Source organism: Pseudophryne corroboree, chromosome 1, assembly GCF_028390025.1.
Source record: "Pseudophryne corroboree isolate aPseCor3 chromosome 1, aPseCor3.hap2, whole genome shotgun sequence".
NCBI lineage: Eukaryota > Metazoa > Chordata > Amphibia > Anura > Myobatrachidae > Pseudophryne > Pseudophryne corroboree.
Window position 1 is genome coordinate 739,135,194 of NC_086444.1, and position 22,370 is coordinate 739,157,563.

At 45.8% G+C, this 22,370-nt stretch overlaps 1 protein-coding gene across 3 annotated transcripts in view; it reads right to left on the minus strand.

Annotated features, from left to right (window-relative positions):
• The window catches only part of LOC134941278 (beta-1,4-galactosyltransferase 1-like), a 672,500-nt gene that overhangs the window by 273,614 nt on the left and 376,516 nt on the right, over window positions 1-22,370 (minus strand). For all 3 annotated transcript variants that reach the window (XM_063932143.1, XM_063932142.1, XM_063932141.1), the window contains exons 4-5: window positions 19,269-19,456; window positions 1,111-1,233 (exon numbers count right to left, since the gene is read on the minus strand). In XM_063932143.1, coding sequence (XP_063788213.1) covers window positions 1,111-1,233; window positions 19,269-19,456 — 311 coding nt within the window. The remainder of the gene's footprint in view (window positions 1-1,110; window positions 1,234-19,268; window positions 19,457-22,370) is intronic.

Genomic DNA, 22,370 nt, shown 5'->3' on the forward strand with positions numbered 1-22,370 from the left:
AGGAACCTCAGCACTCTCCCACCCGGTTTGGGAGCTTTGGTACATCCCCATGGTGCTAAATGGAACCCCAGTATCCTCTAGGACGTAAGAGAAAATAGGATTTTAATTACCTACCGGTAAATCCTTTTCTCGTAGTCCGTAGAGGATACTGGGCGCCCGCCCGGTGCTTCGTTCTTCCTGCACTGTTACTTGGTTAAGTATTGTTGGTTCAGCTGTTGCTGTTCCTGTTTAAAGTTGGGTTAACGTAGCTTTCCTCTGTTTTGTGTGTGCTGGTTTGAAATTTCACCACTATCTTTATCTATCCTTCTCTCAAAGTATGTCCGTCTCCTCGGGCACAGTTTCCTAGCGAAGTCTGGTAGGAGGGGCATAGAGGGAGGAGCCAGCCCACACTATCAATTTCTTAAAGTGCCCATGGCTCCTAGTGGACCCGTCTATGCCCCATGGTACTAAATGTAACCCTAGTATCCTCTACGGACTACGAGAAAAGGATTTGCCTTTTGACATCATCAATCCGGGGAAGGCCCGTCCGGAAGTGCGGCCTGACAAAGATTGGCATTATACTTCAAAGATCTGTTGCGTAGCACAGGTATTCAGCTAGTACAATATATGTATCACGAAGAAGTACTCTGTAATACCAAAGGGGCTCCACTGAGTGGAAGATTGTGACTGAAAATCATCTGTACAGATGTGGCCACATACTTTTATCTTCAAATAGTATCAACTAGCCCCATATGGTGAACTATGAAAAATGTAACTTAGAGGTTCTTAACATCTTACTAGAAGTTCAAAAAGTATGCAAATCTGTGGGAAGAAGGCAGGAACCTGGGTATGGATATGACCATGCATCCCGCCAAGCTGATTCCCGTCAATTTACACTGCCACACATAAAATAAATTGACAATGGTCTATTGGTATGCAGCCACAGTGTAAAAAACGTCACTAAGCGATGCAAAGTAGATGCAGGCCAGGATGCTGCATGTAGGTCGCATCATGCATCTAGCGCCAGAGGTAAATAAGGACACAACTCTAGCTAAATATTATTTTCATAAATCTTTTAAGAACATGACATTTTTTTTCTAATGAACATTGACATTCCCATAAAATACAAACCTGTTGTACAGTTCATCATCTTCTCCTCCCCATCCCCAAAAACGATTTGAAAATCCATTTATTTTGAGGAACTGCTCTTTTGTAAAAGCCACCACACCTCCAAAAATAGTATCATAAGGTAATCTACAAGAAACAAAAGCAGCCCATGTTTTAATTACTTTTCAATAAAAGAAAATTCAGTATAGAACTCTCTCACAGCTATAAACAGTATTACTTGTGTATGTACTATTTTTCTGGTCAAATAGCTTTAGGAACTGTGGGTCTGGGTGTGGAGTTATTAAAAAATAAATGATAGATAGATAGATAGATAGATAGATAGATAGATAGATAGATAGATAGATAGATAGATAGATAGAGTTTTTTTGAAAAGAATGCACTCATAAAGGACGGGTTCAGGTTAGTGATGAGCGGGTTCGGTTTCTCGGAAACCGAACCCCCCCGAACTTCACCCATTTTACACGGGTCCGAAGCATACTCGGATTCTCCCGTATGGCTCGGGTAACCCGAGCGCGCCCGAACGTTATCATCCCGCTGTCGGATTCTCGCGAGATTCGGATTCTATATAAGCAGCCGCGCGTCGCCGCCATTTTCACTCGTGCATTGGAAATGTTAGGGAGAGGATGTGGCTGGCGTCCTCTCCGTTATTGTTTAACTTGATTGTGCTGTGCACTATTGCTTAATTGTGGGGAGGGCTGGGGAGCAGCTGTATAATATAGGAGGAGTACAGTGCAGAGTTTTGCTGATCAGTGACCACCAGTTATCCGTTCTCTGCCTGAAAAAAACGCTCCATATCTGTGCTCACAGTGTGCTGCATATATCTGTGCTCACACTGCTTAATTGTGGGGACTGGGGAGTAGCTGTATTATATAGCAGGAGTACAGTGCAGAGTTTTGCTGACAGTGACCACCAGTATACGTTGTCTGCCTGAAAAACACTCCATATCTGTGCTCAGTGTGCTGCTTTATTGTGGGGACTGGGGACCACCAGTATAATATTATATAGGAGGAGTACAGTGCAGAGTTTTGCTGACCAGTGACCACCAGTATATAATATATAGCATTACGGTACAGTAGGCCACTGCTGTACCTACCTCTGTGTCGTCATTCATTAAGTATACTATCCATCTACATTCTATACCTGTGGTGCATTTTAGTTTTGCAGTTTGCTGACACAGTGACCACCAGTATACTATATATAGCAGTACGGAAGGCCACTGCTGTACCTACCTCTGTGTCGTCATTCATTAAGTATACTATCCGTCTACATTCTATACCTGTGGTGCATTTTAGTTTTGCAGTTTGCTGACACAGTGACCACCAGTATACTATATATAGCAGTACGGAAGGCCACTGCTGTACCTACCTCTGTGTCGTCATTCATTAAGTATACTATCCATCTACATTCTATACCTGTGGTGCATTTTAGTTTTGCAGTTTGCTGACACAGTGACCACCAGTATACTATATATAGCAGTACGGAAGGCCACTGCTGTACCTACCTCTGTGTCGTCATTCATTAAGTATACTATCCATCTACATTCTATACCTGTGGTGCATTTTAGTTTTGCAGTTTGCTGACACAGTGACCACCAGTATACCATATATATCAGTACGGAAGGCCACTGCTGTACCTACCTCTGTGTCGTCATTCATTAAGTATACTATCCATCTACATTCTATACCTGTGGTGCATTTTAGTTTTGCAGTTTGCTGATACAGTGACCACCAGTATACTATATATAGCAGTACGGAAGGCCACTGCTGTACCTACCTCTGTGTCGTCATTCATTAAGTATACTATCCATCTACATTCTATACCTGTGGTGCATTTTAATTTTGCAGTTTGCTGACACAGTGACCACCAGTATACTATATATAGCAGTACGGAAGGCCACTGCTGTACCTACCTCTGTGTCGTCATTCATTAAATATACTATCCATCTACATTCTATACCTGTGGTGCATTTTAGTTTTGCAGTTTGCTGACACAGTGACCACCAGTATACTATATATAGCAGTACGGAAGGCCACTGCTGTACCTACCTCTGTGTCGTCATTCATTAAGTATACTATCCATCTACATTCTATACCTGTGGTGCATTTTAGTTTTGCAGTTTGCTGACACAGTGACCACCAGTATACTATATATAGCAGTACGGTACGGAAGACCACTGCTGTACCTACGTCTGTGTCATCATTCATTAAGTATACTATCCATCTACATTCTATACCTGTGGTGCATTTTTGTTTTGCAGTTTGCTGACACAGTGACCACCAGTATACTATATATAGCAGTACGGAAGGCCACTGCTGTACCTACCTCTGTGTCGTCATTCATTAAGTGTACTATCCATCTACATTCTATACCTGTGGTGCATTTTAGTTTTGCAGTTTGCTGACACAGTGACCACCAGTATACTATATATAGCAATACGGAAGGCCACTGCTGTACCTACCTCTGTGTCGTCATTCATTAAGTATACTATCCATCTACATTCTATACCTGTGGTGCATTTTAGTTTTGCAGTTTGCTGACACAGTGACCACCAGTATACTATATATAGCAGTACTGAAGGCCACTGCTGTACCTACCTCTGTGTCGTCATTCATTAAGTATACTATCCATCTACATTCTATACCTGTGGTGCATTTTAGTTTTGCAGTTTGCTGACACAGTGACCACCAGTATACTATATATAGCAGTACGGTACGGAAGGCCACTGCTGTACCTACCTCTGTGTCGTCATTCATTAAGTATACTATCCATCTACATTCTATACCTGTGGTGCATTTTAGTTTTGCAGTTTGCTGACACAGTGACCACCAGTATACTATATATAGCAGTACGGAAGGCCACTGCTGTACTTACCTCTGTGTCGTCATTAAGTATACTATCCATCTACATTCTATACCTGTGGTGCGCCTCTTTTTTTCTTTGCATCATGTGCTGTTTGGGGACTATTTTTTTGAAGTGCCATCCTGCCTGACACTGCAGTGCCACTCCTAGATGGGCCAGGTGTTTGTGTCGGCCACTTGTGTCGCTTAGCTTAGCCACACAGCGACCTTGGTGCGCCTCTTTTTTTCTTTGCATCATGTGCTGTTTGGGGACTATTTTTTTGAAGTGCCATCCTGCCTGACACTGCAGTGCAACTCCTAGATGGGCCAGGTGTTTGTGTCGGCCACTTGTGTCGCTTAGCTTAGTCACACAGCGACCTTGGTGCGCCTCTTTTTTTCTTTGCATCATGTGCTGTTTGGGGACTATTTTTTTGAAGTGCCATCCTGCCTGACACTGCAGTGCCACTCCTAGATGGGCCAGGTGTTTGTGTCGGCCACTTGTGTCGCTTAGCTTAGTCTCACAGCGACCTTGGTGCGCCTCTTTTTTTCTTCGCATCATGTGCTGTTTGGGGACTATTTTTTTGAAGTGCCATCCTGCCTGACACTGCAGTGCCACTCCTAGATGGGCCAGGTGTTTGTGTCGGCCACTTGTGTCGCTTAGCTTAGCCATCCAGCGACCTCGGTGCAAATTTTAGGACTAAAAATAATATTGTGAGGTGTGAGGTGTTCAGAATAGACTGGAAATGAGTGGAAATTATGGTTATTGAGGTTAATAAAACTATGGGATCAAAATGACCCCCAAATTCTATGATTTAAGCTGTTTTTTAGGGTTTTTTGTAAAAAAACACCCGAATCCAAAACACACCCGAATCCGACAAAAAAATTTCGGTGAGGTTTTGCCAAAACGCGTCCGAATCCAAAACACGGCCGCGGAACCGAATCCAAAACCAAAACACAAAACCCGAAAAATGTCCGGTGCACATCACTAGTTCAGGTACCCAGTTACTGATTATGTCATACTGTATTTAATAAGAGGTCCAGAAATTATTTCCTGCTGGATCCTGCTGAAAAACAGCACTGACTGTACTAAATGTTGTTGAACAGATGTAACTAGCATGCAATCCCAGGAGGGGCATACTATCTCCACACAGGTGGTGCTTTGGTCAGAATTGGACCTATGGCCAAAGCGCTGTAAGGTAACAATGCTGATCAATGTGCCACCTACTGTATGAACAGGTTGAGTATGTGTGATCCAGTCACCATACCGATGCCGAGATCCGGGCTTCGAGATGCCCCTTGTGGGTTCACTGCTCTCACCATGCTGTGGACATGCCACAGGTTCTATTCCTGCTCTATCAGTGTTGTGGACACCAACGAGTGGGAATAGTCCCTGTTAGTCGACTATCGGGATTGTTAGGGGAGGGATCCCGGTTCAGTATTGTGACCCCGCCGGTCACACAACTACATCCCGTATGAACCAAGAACTAAAGGAAATATGTGACAGTAGTTACACTAATATTCACTGTATTATTTTCATATATTCTACAGTATATATAGAAAAACTGTACTTGAACAATGTGCAACAATTTAAATATTTTGCAGAATTTTTACACTATCACTAGTACTGATATTTATAAACATCTATTGGCTGGTGGCTATTTCAGGACAGGAATCAAATAAGTAACTTTTCAAGGCAGTTGTCTGTAGAATTACCCCCTGGGCTGAACTTATCGATGTACTGTATGTAGGTGGCTGGGTTGTTTGTTAGTGGACTTATGACCTTACTGACCAATATAAGCAGTGGTAAAGCCATGCAGAATCCTAATCCATTGTACTGTACCTTCTTGTAGTGGATTTTTTCAGATCACTTTTGTGTAGTTACTTTTATTTTAACTAGGGTGACCCAGTTACAGTCTGTATGACCTGTGAAAAACACTAACAGCAGGATCACCACTTTACCGCCTGTTTTTCTTTTTCTGTTAATATAACCCAGAACCAGAGCCGGCCTTAGGCATAGGCAAACTAGGCAAATGCCTAGGGCATTTGGTATGCTTAGGGGCAACAGCAGCTTCTGCTGATTAAAATGATATGCGGCATGCCTATATTGTGTGTGTGACTGCGGCTGTATCTGCATACGAAATGCTACATTGCAGTGTATTCCAGGAAATCACTGTAATGTAGCATTTCGTATGCAGATACAGCCGCAGTCACACACAGAATATAGGCATGCTGCATATCATTTTAATCAGCAGAAGCTGCTTGTGCATCCTAGCCACAAAGTAATGCAAATAAAATGCATTTTCATAAACAAAAGGCACCCAACGTTAGCAGAGCTGCCAGCTGACTCATGCCAGGCATCTCCTGCAGAACTAATGGCGGTGCTAGGGGGCACCAGCCAAAATCTTGCTTAGGGCATCATATTAGTTAGGGCCGGCTCTGCCCAGAATCAACTCTATAAGGTATAAATGTTAACAGATCATACAGATATCAGGGCTCTATCTGTCCATTGACAATAGACATTTGCGCAAAAATCAAGTGCATGGGCTCTCCCTTTCACTAAATAACCCAATTCAGGTTCTTATTAATACAAACCTGGTTTGTACTGATCTAAGGCAGACGGAAGCAGCATTACATGTAGCTATCTTCCTATATGCAATCACGTTAGTGCATGTAGATCAGAACATTTTATTTTATTTACGCTTGTGAAATTTGTTTTGTTAGGTTCCTTGTTATTTTTAAGAGTAGAAAATAAGAATTTACTCACCAGTAATTCTATTTCTCGTAGTCCGTAGTGGATGCTGGGACTCCGTAAGGACCATGGGGAATAGCGGCTCCGCAGGAGACTGGGCACAACTATAAAGAAAGCTTTAGGTCTAACTGGTGTGCACTGGCTCCTCCCACTATGACCCTCCTCCAGACTTCAGTTAGGATACTGTGCCCGGAAGAGCTGACACAATAAGGAAGGATTTTGAATCCCGGGTAAGACTCATACCAGCCACACCAATCACACCGTATAACTCGTGATACAATACCCAGTTAACAGTATGATAACAACTGAGCCTTTCAACAGATGGCTCAACAATAACCCTTTAGTTAAACAATAACTATATACAAGTATTGCAGACAATCCGCACTTGGGATGGGCGCTCAGCATCCACTACGGACTACGAGAAATAGAATTACCGGTGAGTAAATTCTTATTTTCTCTGACGTCCTAAGTGGATGCTGGGACTCCGTAAGGACCATGGGGATTATACCAAAGCTCCCAAACGGGCGGGAGAGTGCGGATGACTCTGCAGCACCGAATGGGCAAACTCTAGGTCCTCCTCAGCCAGGGTGTCAAACTTGTAGAATTTAGTAGTGATGAGCACCGGAAATTTTTCGGGTTTTGTGTTTTGGTTTTGGGTTCGGTTCCGCGGCCGTGTTTTGGGTTCGAACGCGTTTTGGCAAAACCTCACCAAATTTTTTTTGTCGGATTCGGGTGTGTTTTGGATTCGGGTGTTTTTTTCAAAAAACCCTAAAAAACAGCTTAAATCATAGAATTTGGGGTTCATTTTGATCCCAAAGTATTATTAACCTCAATAACCATAATTTCCACTCATTTTCAGTCTATTCTGAACACCTCACACCTCACAATATTATTTTTAGTCCTAAAATTTGCACCGAGGTCGCTGGATGGCTAAGCTAAGCGACCCAAGTGGCCGACACAAACACCTGGCCCATCTAGGAGTGGCACTGCAGTGTCACGCAGGTTGCCCCTTCCAAAAAACACTCGCCAAACAGCACATGACGCAAAGAAAAAAAGAGGCGCAATGAGGTAGCTGTGTGAGTAAGCTAAGCGACCCTAGTGGCCGACACAAACACCTGGCCCATCTAGGAGTGGCACTGCAGTGTCACGCAGGATGGCCCTTCCAAAAAACTCTCCCCAAACAGTACATGACGCAAAGAAAAAAAAAAGAGGCGCAATGAGGTAGCTGTGTGAGTAAGCTAAGCGACCCTAGTGGCCGACACAAACACCTGGCCCATCTAGGAGTGGCACTGCAGTGTCACGCAGGATGGCCCTTCCAAAAAACACTCCCCAAACAGCACATGATGCAAAGAAAAAAAGAGGCGCAATGAGATAGCTGTGTGAGTAAGCTAAGCGACCCTAGTGGCCGACACAAACACCTGGCCCATCTAGGAGTGGCACTGCAGTGTCACGCAGGATGGCCCTTCCAAAAAACACTCCCCAAAGAGCAGCACATGACGCAAAGAAGAAAAAAAAGAGGCGCAATGAGGTAGCTGTGTGAGTAAGCTAAGCGACCCTAGTGGCCGACACAAACACCTGGCCCATCTAGGAGTGGCACTGCAGTGTCACGCAGGATGGCCCTTCCAAAAAACACCCCCCAAACAGCACATGACGCAAAGAAAAATGAAAGAAAAAAAGAGGTGCAAGATGGAATTGTCCTTGGGCCCTCCCTCCCACCCTTATGTTGTATAAACAGGACATGCACACTTTAACCAACCCATCATTTCAGTGACAGGGTCTGCCACACGACTGTGACTGAAATGACGGGTTGGTTTGGACCCCCACCAAAAAAGAAGCAATTAATCTCTCCTTGCACAAACTGGCTCTACAGAGGCAAGATGTCCACCTCATCATCATCCTCCGATATATCACCTTGTACATCCCCCTCCTCGCAGATTATCAATTCGTCCCCACTGGAATCCACCATCTCAGCTCTCTGTGTACTTTGTGGAGGCAATAGCTGCTGGTCAATGTCTCCACGGAGGAACTGATTATAATTTCATTTTAATGAACATCATCTTCTCCACATTTTCTGGATGTAACCTCGTACGCCAATTGCTGACAAGGTGAGCGGTGGCACTAAACACTCTTTCGGAGTACACACTTGTGGGAGGGCAACTTAGGTAGAATAAAGCCAGTTTGTGCAAGGGCCTCCAAATTGCCTCTTTTTCCTGCCAGTATAAGTACGGACTGTCTGACGTGCCTACTTGGATGCGGTCACTCATATAATCCTCCACCATTCTTTCAATGGGGAGAGAATCATATGCAGTGACAGTAGACGACATGTCCGTAATCGTTGTCAGGTCCTTCAGTGCGGACCAGATGTCAGCATCAGCAGTCGCTCCAGACTGCCCTGCATCACCGCCAGCGGGTGGGCTCGGAATTCTGAGCCTTTTCCTCGCACCCACAGTTGCGGGAGAATGTGAAGGAGGAGATGTTGACAGGTCGCGTTCCGCTTGACTTGACAATATTCTCACCAGCAGTTCTTTGAACCCCAGCAGACTTGTGTCTGCCGGAAAGAGAGATCCAAGGTAGGTTTTAAATCTAGGATCGAGCACGGTGGCCAAAATGTAGTGCTCTGATTTCAACAGATTGACCACCGGTGAATCCTTGTTAAGCGAATTAAGGGCTCCATCCACAAGTCCCACATGCCTAGCGGAATCGCTCTGTGTTAGCTCCTCCTTCAATGTCTCCAGCTTCTTCTGCAAAAGCCTGATGAGGGGAATGACCTGACTCAGGCTGGCAGTGTCTGAACTGACTTCACGTGTGGCAAGTTCAAAAGGTTGCAGAACCTTGCACAACGTTGAAATCATTCTCCACTGCGCTTGAGACAGGTGCATTCCACCTCCTATATCGTGCTCAGTTGTATAGGCTTGAATGGCCTTTTGCTGCTCCTCCAACCTCTGAAGCATATAGAGGGTTGAATTCCACCTCGTTACCACTTCTTGCTTCAGATGATGGCAGGGCAGGTTCAGGCGTTTTTGGTGGTGCTCCAGTCTTCTGTACGTGGTGCCTGTACGCCGAAAGTGTCCCGCAATTCTTCTGGCCACCGACAGCATCTCTTGCACGCCCCTCTCGTTTTTTAAATAATTCTGCACCACCAAATTCAAGGTATGTGCAAAACATGGGACGTGCTGGAATTTGCCCATATTTAATGCACACACCATATTGCTGGCGTTGTCCGATGCCACAAATCCACAGGAGAGTCCAATTGGGGTAAGCCATTCTGCGATGATCTTCCTCAGTTGCCGTAAGAGGTTTTTAGCTGTGTGCGTATTCTGGAAAGCGGTGATACAAAGCGTAGCCTGCCTAGGAAAGAGTTGGCGTTTGCGAGATGCTGCTACTGGTGCCGCCGCTGCTGTTCTTGCGGCGGGAGTCCATACATCTACCCAGTGGGCTGTCACAGTCATATAGTCCTGAGCCTGCCCTGCTCCACTTGTCCACATGTCCGTGGTTAAGTGGACATTGGGTACAACTGCATTTTTTAGGACACTGGTGAGTCTTTTTCTGAGGTCTGTGTACATTTTCGGTATCGCCTGCCTAGAGAAATGGAACTTAGATGGTATTTGGTACCGGGGACACAGTACCTCCAACAAGTCTCTAGTTGCCTCTGCAGTAATGATGGATACCGGAATCACGTTTCTCACCGCCCAGGATGCCAAGGCCTCAGTTATCCGCTTTGCAGCAGGATGACTGCTGTGATATTTCATCTTCCTCGCAAAGGACTGTTGGACAGTCAATTGCTTGGTGGAAGTAGTAAAAGTGGTCTTACGAGTACGACTTCCCCTCTGGGATGACCATCGACTCCCAGCAGCAACAACAGCAGCGCCAGCAGCAGTAGGCGTTACACGCAAGGATGCATCGGAGGAATCCCAGGCAGGAGAAGACTCGTCAGAATTGCCAGTGACATGGCCTGCAGGACTATTGGCATTCCTGGGGAAGGAGGAAATTGACACTGAGGGAGTTGGTGGGGTGGTTTGCGTGAGCTTGGTTACAAGAGGAAGGGATTTACTGGTCAGTGGACTGCTTCCGCTGTCGCCCAAAGTTTTTGAACTTGTCACTGACTTATGATGAATGCGCTGCAGGTGACGTATAAGGGAGGATGTTCCGAGGTGGTTAACGTCCTTACCCCTACTTATAACAGCTTGACAAAGGCAACACACGGCTTGACAAATGTTGTCCGCATTTCTGTTGAAATACTTCCACACCGAAGAGCTGATTTTTTTGGTATTTTCACCAGGCATGTCAATGGCCCTATTCCTCCCACGGACAACAGGTGTCTCCCCGGGTGCCTGACTTAAACAAACCACCTCACCATCAGAATCCTCCTGGTCAATTTCCTCCCCAGCGCCAGCAACACCCATATCCTCCTCATCCTGGTGTACTTCAACACTGACATCTTCAATCTGACTATCAGGAACTGGACTGCGGGTGCTCCTTCCAGCACTTGCAGGGGGCGTGCAAATGGTGGAAGGCGCATGCTCTTCACGTCCAGTGTTGGGAAGGTCAGGCATCGCAAACGACACAATTGGACTCTCCTTGTGGATTTGTGATTTCGAAGAACGCACAGTTCTTTGCTGTGCTTTTGCCAGCTTGAGTATTTTCATTTTTCTAGCGAGAGGCTGAGTGCTTCCATCCTCATGTGAAGCTGAACCACTAGCCATGAACATAGGCCAGGGCCTCAGCCGTTCCTTGCCACTCCGTGTGGTAAATGGCATATTGGCAAGTTTACGCTTCTCCTCTGACAATTTTATTTTAGATTTTTGAGTCCTTTTTTTACTGATATTTGGTGTTTTGGATTTTACATGCTCTGTACTATGACATTGGGCATCGGCCTTGGCAGACGACGTTGCTGGCATTTCATCGTCTCGGCCATGACTAGTGGCAGCAGCTTCAGCACGAGGTGGAAGTCGATCTTGATCTTTCCCTATTTTTGGAACCTCAACATTTTTGTTCTCCATATTTTAATAGGCACAACTAAAAGGCACCTCAGGTAAACAATGGAGATGGATGGATACTAGTATACTTATGGATGGACGAGCGACTGCCGACACAGAGGTAGCTACAGCCGTGGACTACCGTACTGCGTCTGCTGCTAATATAGACTGGATGATAATGATATAAAATATATATATATATATATCACTACTGCAGCCGGACAGGTATATATTATATAATGACGGACCTGCTGGACACTGTCAGCAGCACTGCAGACTCCTAAAGTAAGCTACTAGTAGTATCAAGAAGATAGAAAGAAAAAAAAAACACCACAGGTAGGTGGTATACAATTATGGATGGACGAGCGACTGCCGACACAGAGGTAGCTACAGCCGTGGACTACCGTACTGCGTCTGCTGCTAATATAGACTGGATGATAATGATATAAAAAATATATATATATATCACTACTGCAGCCGGACAGGTATATATTATATAATGACGGACCTGCTGGACACTGTCAGCAGCACTGCAGACTCCTAAAGTAAGCTACTAGTAGTATCAAGAAGATAGAAAAAAAAAAACACCACAGGTAGGTGGTATACAATTATGGATGGACGAGCGACTGCCGACACAGAGGTAGCTACAGCCGTGGACTACCGTACTGCGTCTGCTGCTAATATAGACTGGATGAAAATGATATAAAAAAAATATATATATATCACTACTGCAGCCGGACAGGTATATATTATATAATGACGGACCTGCTGGACACTGTCAGCAGCACTGCAGACTCCTAAAGTAAGCTACTAGTAGTATCAAGAAGATAGAAGAAGAAAAAAACACCACAGGTAGGTGGTATACAATTATGGATGGACGAGCGACTGCCGACACAGAGGTAGCTACAGCCGTGGACTACCGTACTGCGTCTGCTGCTAATATAGACTGGATGATAATGATATAAAAAATATATATATATATCACTACTGCAGCCGGACAGGTATATATTATATAATGACGGACCTGCTGGACACTGTCAGCAGCACTGCAGACTCCTAAAGTAAGCTACTAGTAGTATCAAGAAGATAGAAAAAAAACAAAAAAACACCACAGGTAGGTGGTATACAATTATGGATGGACGAGCGACTGCCGACACAGAGGTAGCTACAGCCGTGGACTACCGTACTGCGTCTGCTGCTAATATAGACTGGATGATAATGATATAAAAAATATATATATATATCACTACTGCAGCCGGACAGGTATATATTATATAATGACGGACCTGCTGGACACTGTCAGCAGCACTGCAGACTCCTAAAGTAAGCTACTAGTAGTATCAAGAAGATAGAAAAAAAAAAAAAAAACACCACAGGTAGGTGGTATACAATTATGGATGGACGAGCGACTGCCGACACAGAGGTAGCTACAGCCGTGGACTACCGTACTGCGTCTGCTGCTAATATAGACTGGATGATAATGATATAAAAAATATATATATATATCACTACTGCAGCCGGACAGGTATATATTATATAATTAATGACGGACCTGCTGGACACTGTCAGCAGAATGCGTTTATAGAATAAAAACACCACACGACGAGTGTTTAACTTTTTCAGGCAGACAATCACAATATACTGGTGGTCAGACAGTGGTCACTGGTCACTCACACTGGCAGTGGCACTCTGGCAGCAAAAGTGTGCACTGTTAAATAATATGTACTCCTGCTACTGCTCCCCAGTCTCCTCCACAATTAAGCTGTGTGAGCACTGAGCACTCAGCACAGTCAGATATACATAGATGATGCAGCACACTGAGGCTGAGCACAGATATGGTATACTGTTACTGTGTATCGTTTTTTTCCAGGCAGAGAACGGATTATATTAAATAATAATATAATAAAAAAACTGCACTGGTGGTCACTGGTCAGTCACTAGTAAACTCTGCACTCTCTGAGTACTCCTAAGCTCCAGTAAATCAAGTGTCTCACTCTCACTCTCTCTCTTCTAATCTAAATGGAGAGGACGCCAGCCACGTCCTCTCCCTATGAATCTCGATGCACGTGTGAAAATGGCGGCGACGCGCGGCTCCTTATATAGAATCCGAGTCTCGCGATAGAATACGAGCCTCGCGAGAATCCGACAGCGGGATGATGACGTTCGGGCGCGCTCGGGTTAGCCGAGCAAGGCGGGAAGATCCGAGTCTGCCTCGGATCCGTGTAAAAAGGCTGAAGTTCGGGGGGGTTCGGATTCCGAGGAACCGAACCCGCTCATCACTAGAATTTAGCAAATGTGTTTGACCCCGACCAAGTAGCTGCCCGGCAAAGTTGTAAAGCCGAGACCCCTTGGGCAGCCGCCCAAGAAGAGCCCACCTTCCTCTTGGAATGGGCTTTTACTGATTTAGGATGCGGCAGTCCAGCCGCAGAATGTGCAAGCTGAATCGTACTACAGATCCAGCAAGCAATAGTCTGCTTTGAAGCAGGTGCACCCAACTTGTTGGGCGCATACAGGATAAATAGCGAGTCAGTCTTTCTGACTCCAGCTGTGATGGAAACATAGATTTTCAGGGCCCTGACTACGTCCAACAACTTGGAAGCCTCCAAGTCTGTAGTAGCCACAGGCACCACGACAGGTTGGTTCAGATGAAAAGCTGATACCACTTTAGGAAGAAACTGGGGACGAGTCCTCAATTCTGCCCTATCCATATGGAAAATCAGATAAGGGCTTTTACATGACAAAGCCGCCAATTCTGATACACACCTGGCCGAAGCCAAGGCCAACAACATGACCACTTTCCACGTGAGATATTTCAATTCCACGGTTTTAAGTGGCTCAAACCAATGTGACTTTAGGAAATCCAACACCACGTTGAGATCCCAAGGTGCCACTGGAGGCACAAAAGGGGGCTGAATATGCAGCACTCCCTTAACAAAAGTCTGAACTTCAGGTAGTGAAGCCAGTTCTCTCTGGAAGAAAATCGATAGAGCCGAAATCTGGACCTTAATGGAACCCAATTTTAGGCCCATAGCCACCCCTGACTGTAGGAAGTGCAGGAAACGGCCCAGCTGAAATTCTTCCGTTGGGGCCTTCCTGGCCTCACACCACGCAACATATTTTCGCCATATGCGGTGATAATGGTTTGCGGTTACTTCTTTCCTAGCTTTAATCAGCGTAGGAATGACTTCCTCCGGAATGCCCTTTTCCTTCAGGATCCGGTGTTCAACCGCCATGCCGTCAAACGCAGCCGTGGTAAGTCTTGGAACAGACAGGGCCCCTGCTGCAGCAGGTCCTGTCTGAGCGGCAGAGGCCATGGGTCCTCTGACATCATTTCTTGAAGTTCCGGGTACCAAGCTCTTCATGGCCAATCCGGAACAATGAGTATAGTTCTTACTCCTCTTCTCCTTATTATCCTCAGTACCTTTGGTATGAGAGGAAGAGGAGGGAACACATAAACCGACCGGTACACCCACGGTGTCACTAGAGCGTCCACAGCTATCGCCTGCGGGTCTCTTGACCTGGCGCAATATCTTTTTAGCTTTTTGTTTAGGCGGGACGCCATCATGTCCACCTGTGGCCTTTCCCAATGGTTTACAATCAGTTGGAAGACTTCTGGATGAAGTCCCCACTCTCCCGGGTGGAGGTCGTGCCTGCTGAGGAAGTCTGCTTCCCAGTTGTCCACTCCCGGAATGAACACTGCTGACAGTGCTAGCACGTGATTTTCCGCCCATCGGAGAATCCTTGTGGCTTCTGCCATCGCCGTCCTGCTTCTCATGCCGCCCTGTCGGTTTACATGGGCGACCGCCGTGATGTTGTCTGACTGGATCAGTACCGGCTGGTTTTGAAGCAGGGGTTTTGCCTGACTTAGGGCATTGTAAATGGCCCTCAGCTCTAGAATATTTATGTGCAGGGAAGTCTCCTGACTTGACCATAGTCCTTGGAAGTTTCTTCCCTGTGTGACTGCCCCCCAGCCTCGAAGGCTGGCATCCGTGGTCACCAGGACCCAGTCCTGTATGCCGAATCTGCGGCCCTCTTGAAGATGAGCACTCTGCAGCCACCACAGCAGAGACACCCTGGTCCTTGGAGACAGGGTTATCAGCCGATGCATCTGAAGATGCGATCCGGACCACTGGTCCAACAGGTCCCACTGAAAGGTTCTTGCATGGAACCTGCCGAATGGAATTGCTTCGTAGGAAGCTACCATCTTTCCCAGGATCCGCGTGCAGTGATGCACCGACACCTGTTTTGGTTTTAGGAGGCCTCTGACTAGAGATGACAGCTCCTTGGCCTTCTCCCAGGGAGAAACACTTTTTTCTGTTCTGTAGGGACCAGCTGTGACTTTGGAATATTTAGAATCCAGCCGTGCTGTTGTAGCACCTCCCGATATAGTGCTACCCCGACCAACAACTGCTCCCTGGACCTCGCCTTTATCAGGAGATCGTCCAAGTACGGGATAATTAAAACTCCCTTCTTTCGAAGGAGTATCATCATTTCGGCCATTACCTTGGTAAAGACCCTCGGAGCCGTGGATAGACCGAACGGCAACGTCTGGAATTGGTAATGACAATCCTGTACCACAAATCTGAGGTACTCCTGGTGAGGATGGTAAATGGGGACATGCAGGTAAGCATCCTTGATGTCCAGTGATACCATGTAATCCCCCTCGTCCAGGCTTGCAATAACCGCCCTGAGCGATTCCATCTTGAACTTGAATATTTTTTTATATACGTGTTCAAGGATTTCAAATTTAAAATGGGTCTCACCGAACCGTCCGGTTTCGGTACCACAAACATTGTTGAAGTAGGGGCACCTTTACTATCACCTGCTGGGAATACAGCTTGTGAATTGCCTCTAACACTGCCTCCCTGCCTGAGGGAGTTGTTGGCAAGGCAGAAATTGCGGGGGGGAGACGTCTCGAATTCCAGCTTGTACCCCTGAGATACTACTTGAAAGATCCAGGGATCCACCCGTGAGCGAGCCCACTGATCGCTGAAATTTTTGAGATGGGCCCCCACCGTACCCGGCTCCGCCTGTGGAGCCCCAGCGTCATGCTGTGGACTTAGAGGAAGCGGGGGAGGACTTTTGCTCCTGGGAACTGGCTGTATGCTGCAGCTTTTTCCCTCTACCTCTGCCTCTGGGCAGAAAGGACGCGCCTTTAACCCGCTTGCCCTTATTGGGCCGAAAGGACTGTACCTGATAATACGGTGCTTTCTTTGGCTGTGAGGGAAAATGGGGTAAAAATGTAGACTTCCCAGCTGTTGCTGTGGAAACGAGGTCCGAGAGACCATCCCCGAACAACTCCTCACCCTTATAAGGCAAAACTTCCATGTGCCTTTTAGAATCTGCATCTCCTGTCCACTGCCGAGTCCATAACCCTCTCCTGGCAGAAATGGACATTGCACTTATTTTAGATGCCAGCCGGCAAATATCCCTCTGTGCATCCCTCATGTATAAGAGTGCGTCTTTAATATGCTCTACGGTTAGCAATATAGTGTCCCTGTCTAGGGTATCAATACTTTCCGACAGGGAATCTGACCACGCAGCTGCAGCACTGCACATCCATGCTGAAGCAATAGCTGGTCTCAGTATAACACCTGTGTGTGTATATATAGACTTCAGGATAGCCTCCTGCTTTCTATCAGCAGATTCCTTCAGGGCGGCCGTATCCGGAGACGGTAGTGCCACCTTCTTTGACAAGCGTGTGAGCGCTTTATCCACCCTAGGGGATGTTTCCCAACGTGACCTATCCTCTGGCGGGAAAGGGTACGCCATTAGTAACCTCTTAGAAATTACCAGTTTCTTATCGGGGGAAGCCCACGCTTCTGCACACACTTCATTTAATTCCTCAGATGGAGGAAAAACAACTGGTAGTTTTTTCTCTCCAAACATAATACCCTTTTTTGTGGTACCCGGGGTAACATCAGAAATATGCAACACATTTTTCATTGCCTCAATCATATAACGTGTGGCCCTATTGGAAGATACATTAGTCTCATCGTCGTCGACACTGTTCCGTGTCGACATCTGTGTCTGCCATCTGAGGTAGCGGGCGTTTTAGAGCCCCTGATGGCTTTTGAGACGCCTGGGCAGGCACAGGCTGAGAAGCCGCTGTCCCATATTTGGTATGTCGTCAAACCTTTTATGCAAGGAGTCGACACTGTCGCGTAATTCCTTGCACAGAACCATCCACTCAGGTGTCGACCCCGCAGGGGGTGACATCACATTTATCGGCATCTGCTCCACCTCCACATAAGCCTCCTCATCAAACATGTCGACACAGCCGTACCGACACACCGCATACACACAGGGAATGCTCTGACAGAGGACAGGACCCCACAAAGCCCTTTGGGGAGACAGAGAGAGAGTATGCCAGCACACACCAGAGCGCTATATAACACAGGGATCCCACTATAAATGAGTGTTTTTTCCCTTATAGCTGCTTATATTATACAGTATATATATACTGCGCCTAAATTTAGTGCCCCCCCTCTCTTTTTTACCCTTATGTAGCTTGACACTGCAGGGGAGAGCCAGGGAGCGTCCTTCCAGCGGAGCTGTGAGGGAAAAATGGCGCCAGTGTGCTGAGGGAGATGGCCCCGCCCCTTTTCCGGCGGACTTCTCCCGCTTTTTCTGGAATTCTGGCAGGGGTATTTTTACACCTATATAGCCTTCCTGACTATATATGGTGTAGATTTTCCAGCCAAGGTGTATTATATTGCCCTCAGGGCGCCCCCCCCCCCCCCTCCCCCCCAGCGCCCTGCACCCATCAGTGACCGGAGTGTGAGGTGTGCATGAGGAGCAATGGCGCACAGCTGCAGTGCTGTGCGCTACCTTGTTGAAGACAGAAGTCTTCTGCCGCCGATTTTCCGGAACACTTCTTGCTTCTGGCTCTGTAAGGGGGCCGGCGGCGCGGCTCCGGGACCGAACGATCGAGGTCGGGTCCTGTGTTCGATCCCTCTGGAGCTAATGGTGTCCAGTAGCCTAAGATGCCCAAGCTACCACCAGTTAGGTAGGTTCGCTTCTTCTCCCCTTAGTCCCTCGCTGCAGTGAGTCTGTTGCCAGCAGATCTCACTGTAAAATAAAAAACCTAAAATATACTTTCTTTCTAGGAGCTCAGGAGAGCCCCTAGTGTGCATCCAGCTCAGCCGGGCACAAGATTCTAACTGAAGTCTGGAGGAGGGTCATAGTGGGAGGAGCCAGTGCACACCAGTTAGACCTAAAGCTTTCTTTATAGTTGTGCCCAGTCTCCTGCGGAGCCGCTATTCCCCATGGTCCTTACGGAGTCCCAGCATCCACTTAGGACGTCAGAGAAATAAAGATGATAACTTTTAACACATAACTCATTCATTTAAACAAATATGTAAAGAATGCGCCCAAACACGAGTCAACCTTTTCTCTCCCTTTTTCATTTAGGTGGAAGGTGTCAACAACCACTATCAACGGGATGGAAATTAGGGCTTGCCACATGCTTGACAGATACGGTGAAGTACAAACCTTCCACTTATTTCAGTAATAAAAAAGATTATCTGTGCTTATATTATGTACAGTACAGTCATGTCCAGTTTGTGTGATGCTTGTGCTTTAAAACACTGTATTTACCTAAAATTGAACTTGTCTAAAGAATTTGCCATGTGTTTGGGGTTTTTCGAGCACCTGTACAGATTCCTCTCATCCATAGGAATAATATCGACATCACTGAAGATAAAGCAATTGTAATCATAGTCTTTTGCTGCTTCTTTAAAGCAAACATTCATCAGCTTGGCTTTGTTGAATGTTGTATTTTCTATCTGTAGAGCAAGAAGTGAAATAGTAAATGTTATCTTCTGTCCCGGATGCATTCTATAAAACTCATCTCAGTTTCACGAAGGAGCGCAGCAAATAAAAGTCAGAACTGCTTCATGTGCGTGCAGTAGCTCAAACAAAATATATAACCTTATGCTGGGCTGCCATTAGAAATGGCGGGGCCGGGACTGGCAAAATAGGCAGCCCCCCCCCCCCCCAACACACATACAGACAAAATAAATTAATTAATAAATATATCTATCTATCTATCTATCTATCTATCTATATATATATATATATAGATATATATAGATATACACACAAATCTATGTCCCCAGACTTTTGCCCCCAGCACCATATTATGCCCCACACAGTATTGCCCCAGTACCTGCACACTGGGGAGCTGCTTGTTGTCAGGGGTTCTGCTTGTCCTCCCTCCCTCCCTCCCTCATCCTTCCCTGGAGCTGCTGGAGCCGCAGCAGACTGTTCAGCAGCCTGCTTTAAAAAAAACTATTGAAAATGTCTTTTCCAAAATGGCTGCCACCTCGAAGGAGACAGTTATTAAAGATACTAGAGCCTCCTCTAGTATTTTTAATAACTGTCTCCTCAGAAGCGGCGGCCATCTTGAGAGGGACATTTTCAATAGCCTGCAGGAACTACACTGGCAGCGGCAGAAGGACAGACGGCGGACAGAGGACGGATGGCAGCATGCAGGCAGCGGCATGAACGGCTCAGGCCCTCCCCTCACTGTTAGAGAGACCGGGCCCGGGACAGCTGTGCCCGCAGCACCCCCCTGATGGCGGGCCTGACCTTATGTACCTTTAAAATAAAATTTATTATTTTTTGATTATTAATTTTATTTTAGAAATATTGCATTATGCTATTTTGGCTAAATAAAACCATTCTCAATGTAAATATAGTTACAAGAAATGGAGCTGACAGCAGTGAAATGGAATTGTCATACACTATCTAAGGTAAACATAATATGCACCCTTAAACATGAGTTTTGTACAAATTAGACACACTGGTTAGATAAAACCACACTATTTATGGTACAATGACCTTCCCACTTTGAACATCTTATTTGTGTCGATCTTTTGACCCTGTCGACCTTTTGACTGTCTATCAACTACCTCCCGAACATTTGTTATTGAAGACTTCATGGCCATTAAGCTCCTCTGTGATTGTTATAATGCAAGAGCACCTTACCCTCTGAGCCTCAGGTGGAGTTGTATGTACTGTATGTTGGTTTATTTGTGTAAAAAATAAATTTCTGCATTGGGCATGAGTGCCAAATGCAGATACACTGCACTGGAGTTACACTCCTGTCTTCTTCCTGTCAAGATTTCCAGTAAGTTGCAAATCATACATGAGCTCTAACAACTGGCTGCTCAGATCAGTGAGGATTGTTAGAATTTGGGATTGTTGCACTACAGTAGGCAGGGTATCAAAAAGGAAATAGTCAATCTGGTGTATTCAATTGGTATGGGTTGGTTGTGGCTCCACATGTTTCAGAAACTGGGGCATCAACTCCAGTGGCAAAGGATTTCTAGAGGGGGTTTTTAAAATGCAATCCACAATCTCCCACTCTGCGGAACACTGGAGCAAATATGGGAATCTGGGGGAGTGGTATAAGAACCTAACAACCGGGATCCGGTCTTTAGGTCGACAGTAAGTAGGTGGAGACTGTCTAGGTCGACCACTATTGGTCGACAGTAAACAGGTCGACATGGTTTCTAGGTCGACTGGGACTCTCGGTCGACATGTTCTAGGTCGACATGACAAAAGATCGACATGAATTTTTCACTTTTTTTTTTTTTTTTTTACTTTTTCATACTTTACAATCCACATCGACTACAATTGAGACTGGTATCCTGTGCTGAGCGCAGTGAGGCACCTTGCCCGAAGCATGGCGAGCGAAGCGAGGGGACACGGTTCACTAATTGGGGTTTCCGGTCACTGTACGGAGAAAACGACACCAAAAAAACTAAAAAAACCTCATGTCAACCTTTTCTCATGTCGACCTAGTACATGTTGACCTAGAGTCCCTGTCGACCTAGAAATCATGTCAACCTACTTACTGTCTCCCAATGGTGGTCGACCTAGACACTGTTGACTTAAGTCTAATCTACCTAACATACCACACCCATAACGACCCTGGACATTAATCTAGACATTGGTCTTTTTACAGACTGTATAGTGTATGGAATATAGTATTAATAATTAACACTATAGATGGTCTATGGTATAGGCTGGATCAACCATATTTAACTAATATAAATAAGATACAGTAATTGGTCAGGAAAAGGTTAAACATACTATAATAAATAAATTATCCCACCTCATGGTAAGACTCCTGTCTCTTCTTCTTGGTATCTACTCTCTGGTCCAGTACACTGGACCAGAGTACACTGGTCAGATCCACACTGGTCAGATCCACACAAACAGCAAATTTGGCAGAAAAAGCTGCTACCACTAGGCATGTGCAGCAGCTCTGCTCTGTCCCTTAACCACTTGCCTGGCATGGTCACATCAGATGCGACCATACCAGCAAGCAGGGGCGTAGCCAGAACTTTGTGGGCCCCATAGCAACATTTAGAAGGGGCCCCCATCCCAGTGCTTCTAGAGAGACACTTCTCTGCAGCAGTTTGTTTACTGAACCATAGTAGAGCCTTATTTAATGTTATGTCCCATAGTAGTGCTCTAGTTTATTTTATGAATCATAGTAGTGATTAAGTTCACCCTATGTCACATTTCAGAGCTGCCAGTACACATTATGCCGCACTGTACCCCCAGTTCACATTATTATATATAGTGCACCCCGTTCATATTGTGCCTCATTACAGTGACCCAGTTCATATTATATAACATTAAAATGCCCTCCAGTTCATTTTATACCACATTACAATGAGCAGGTCC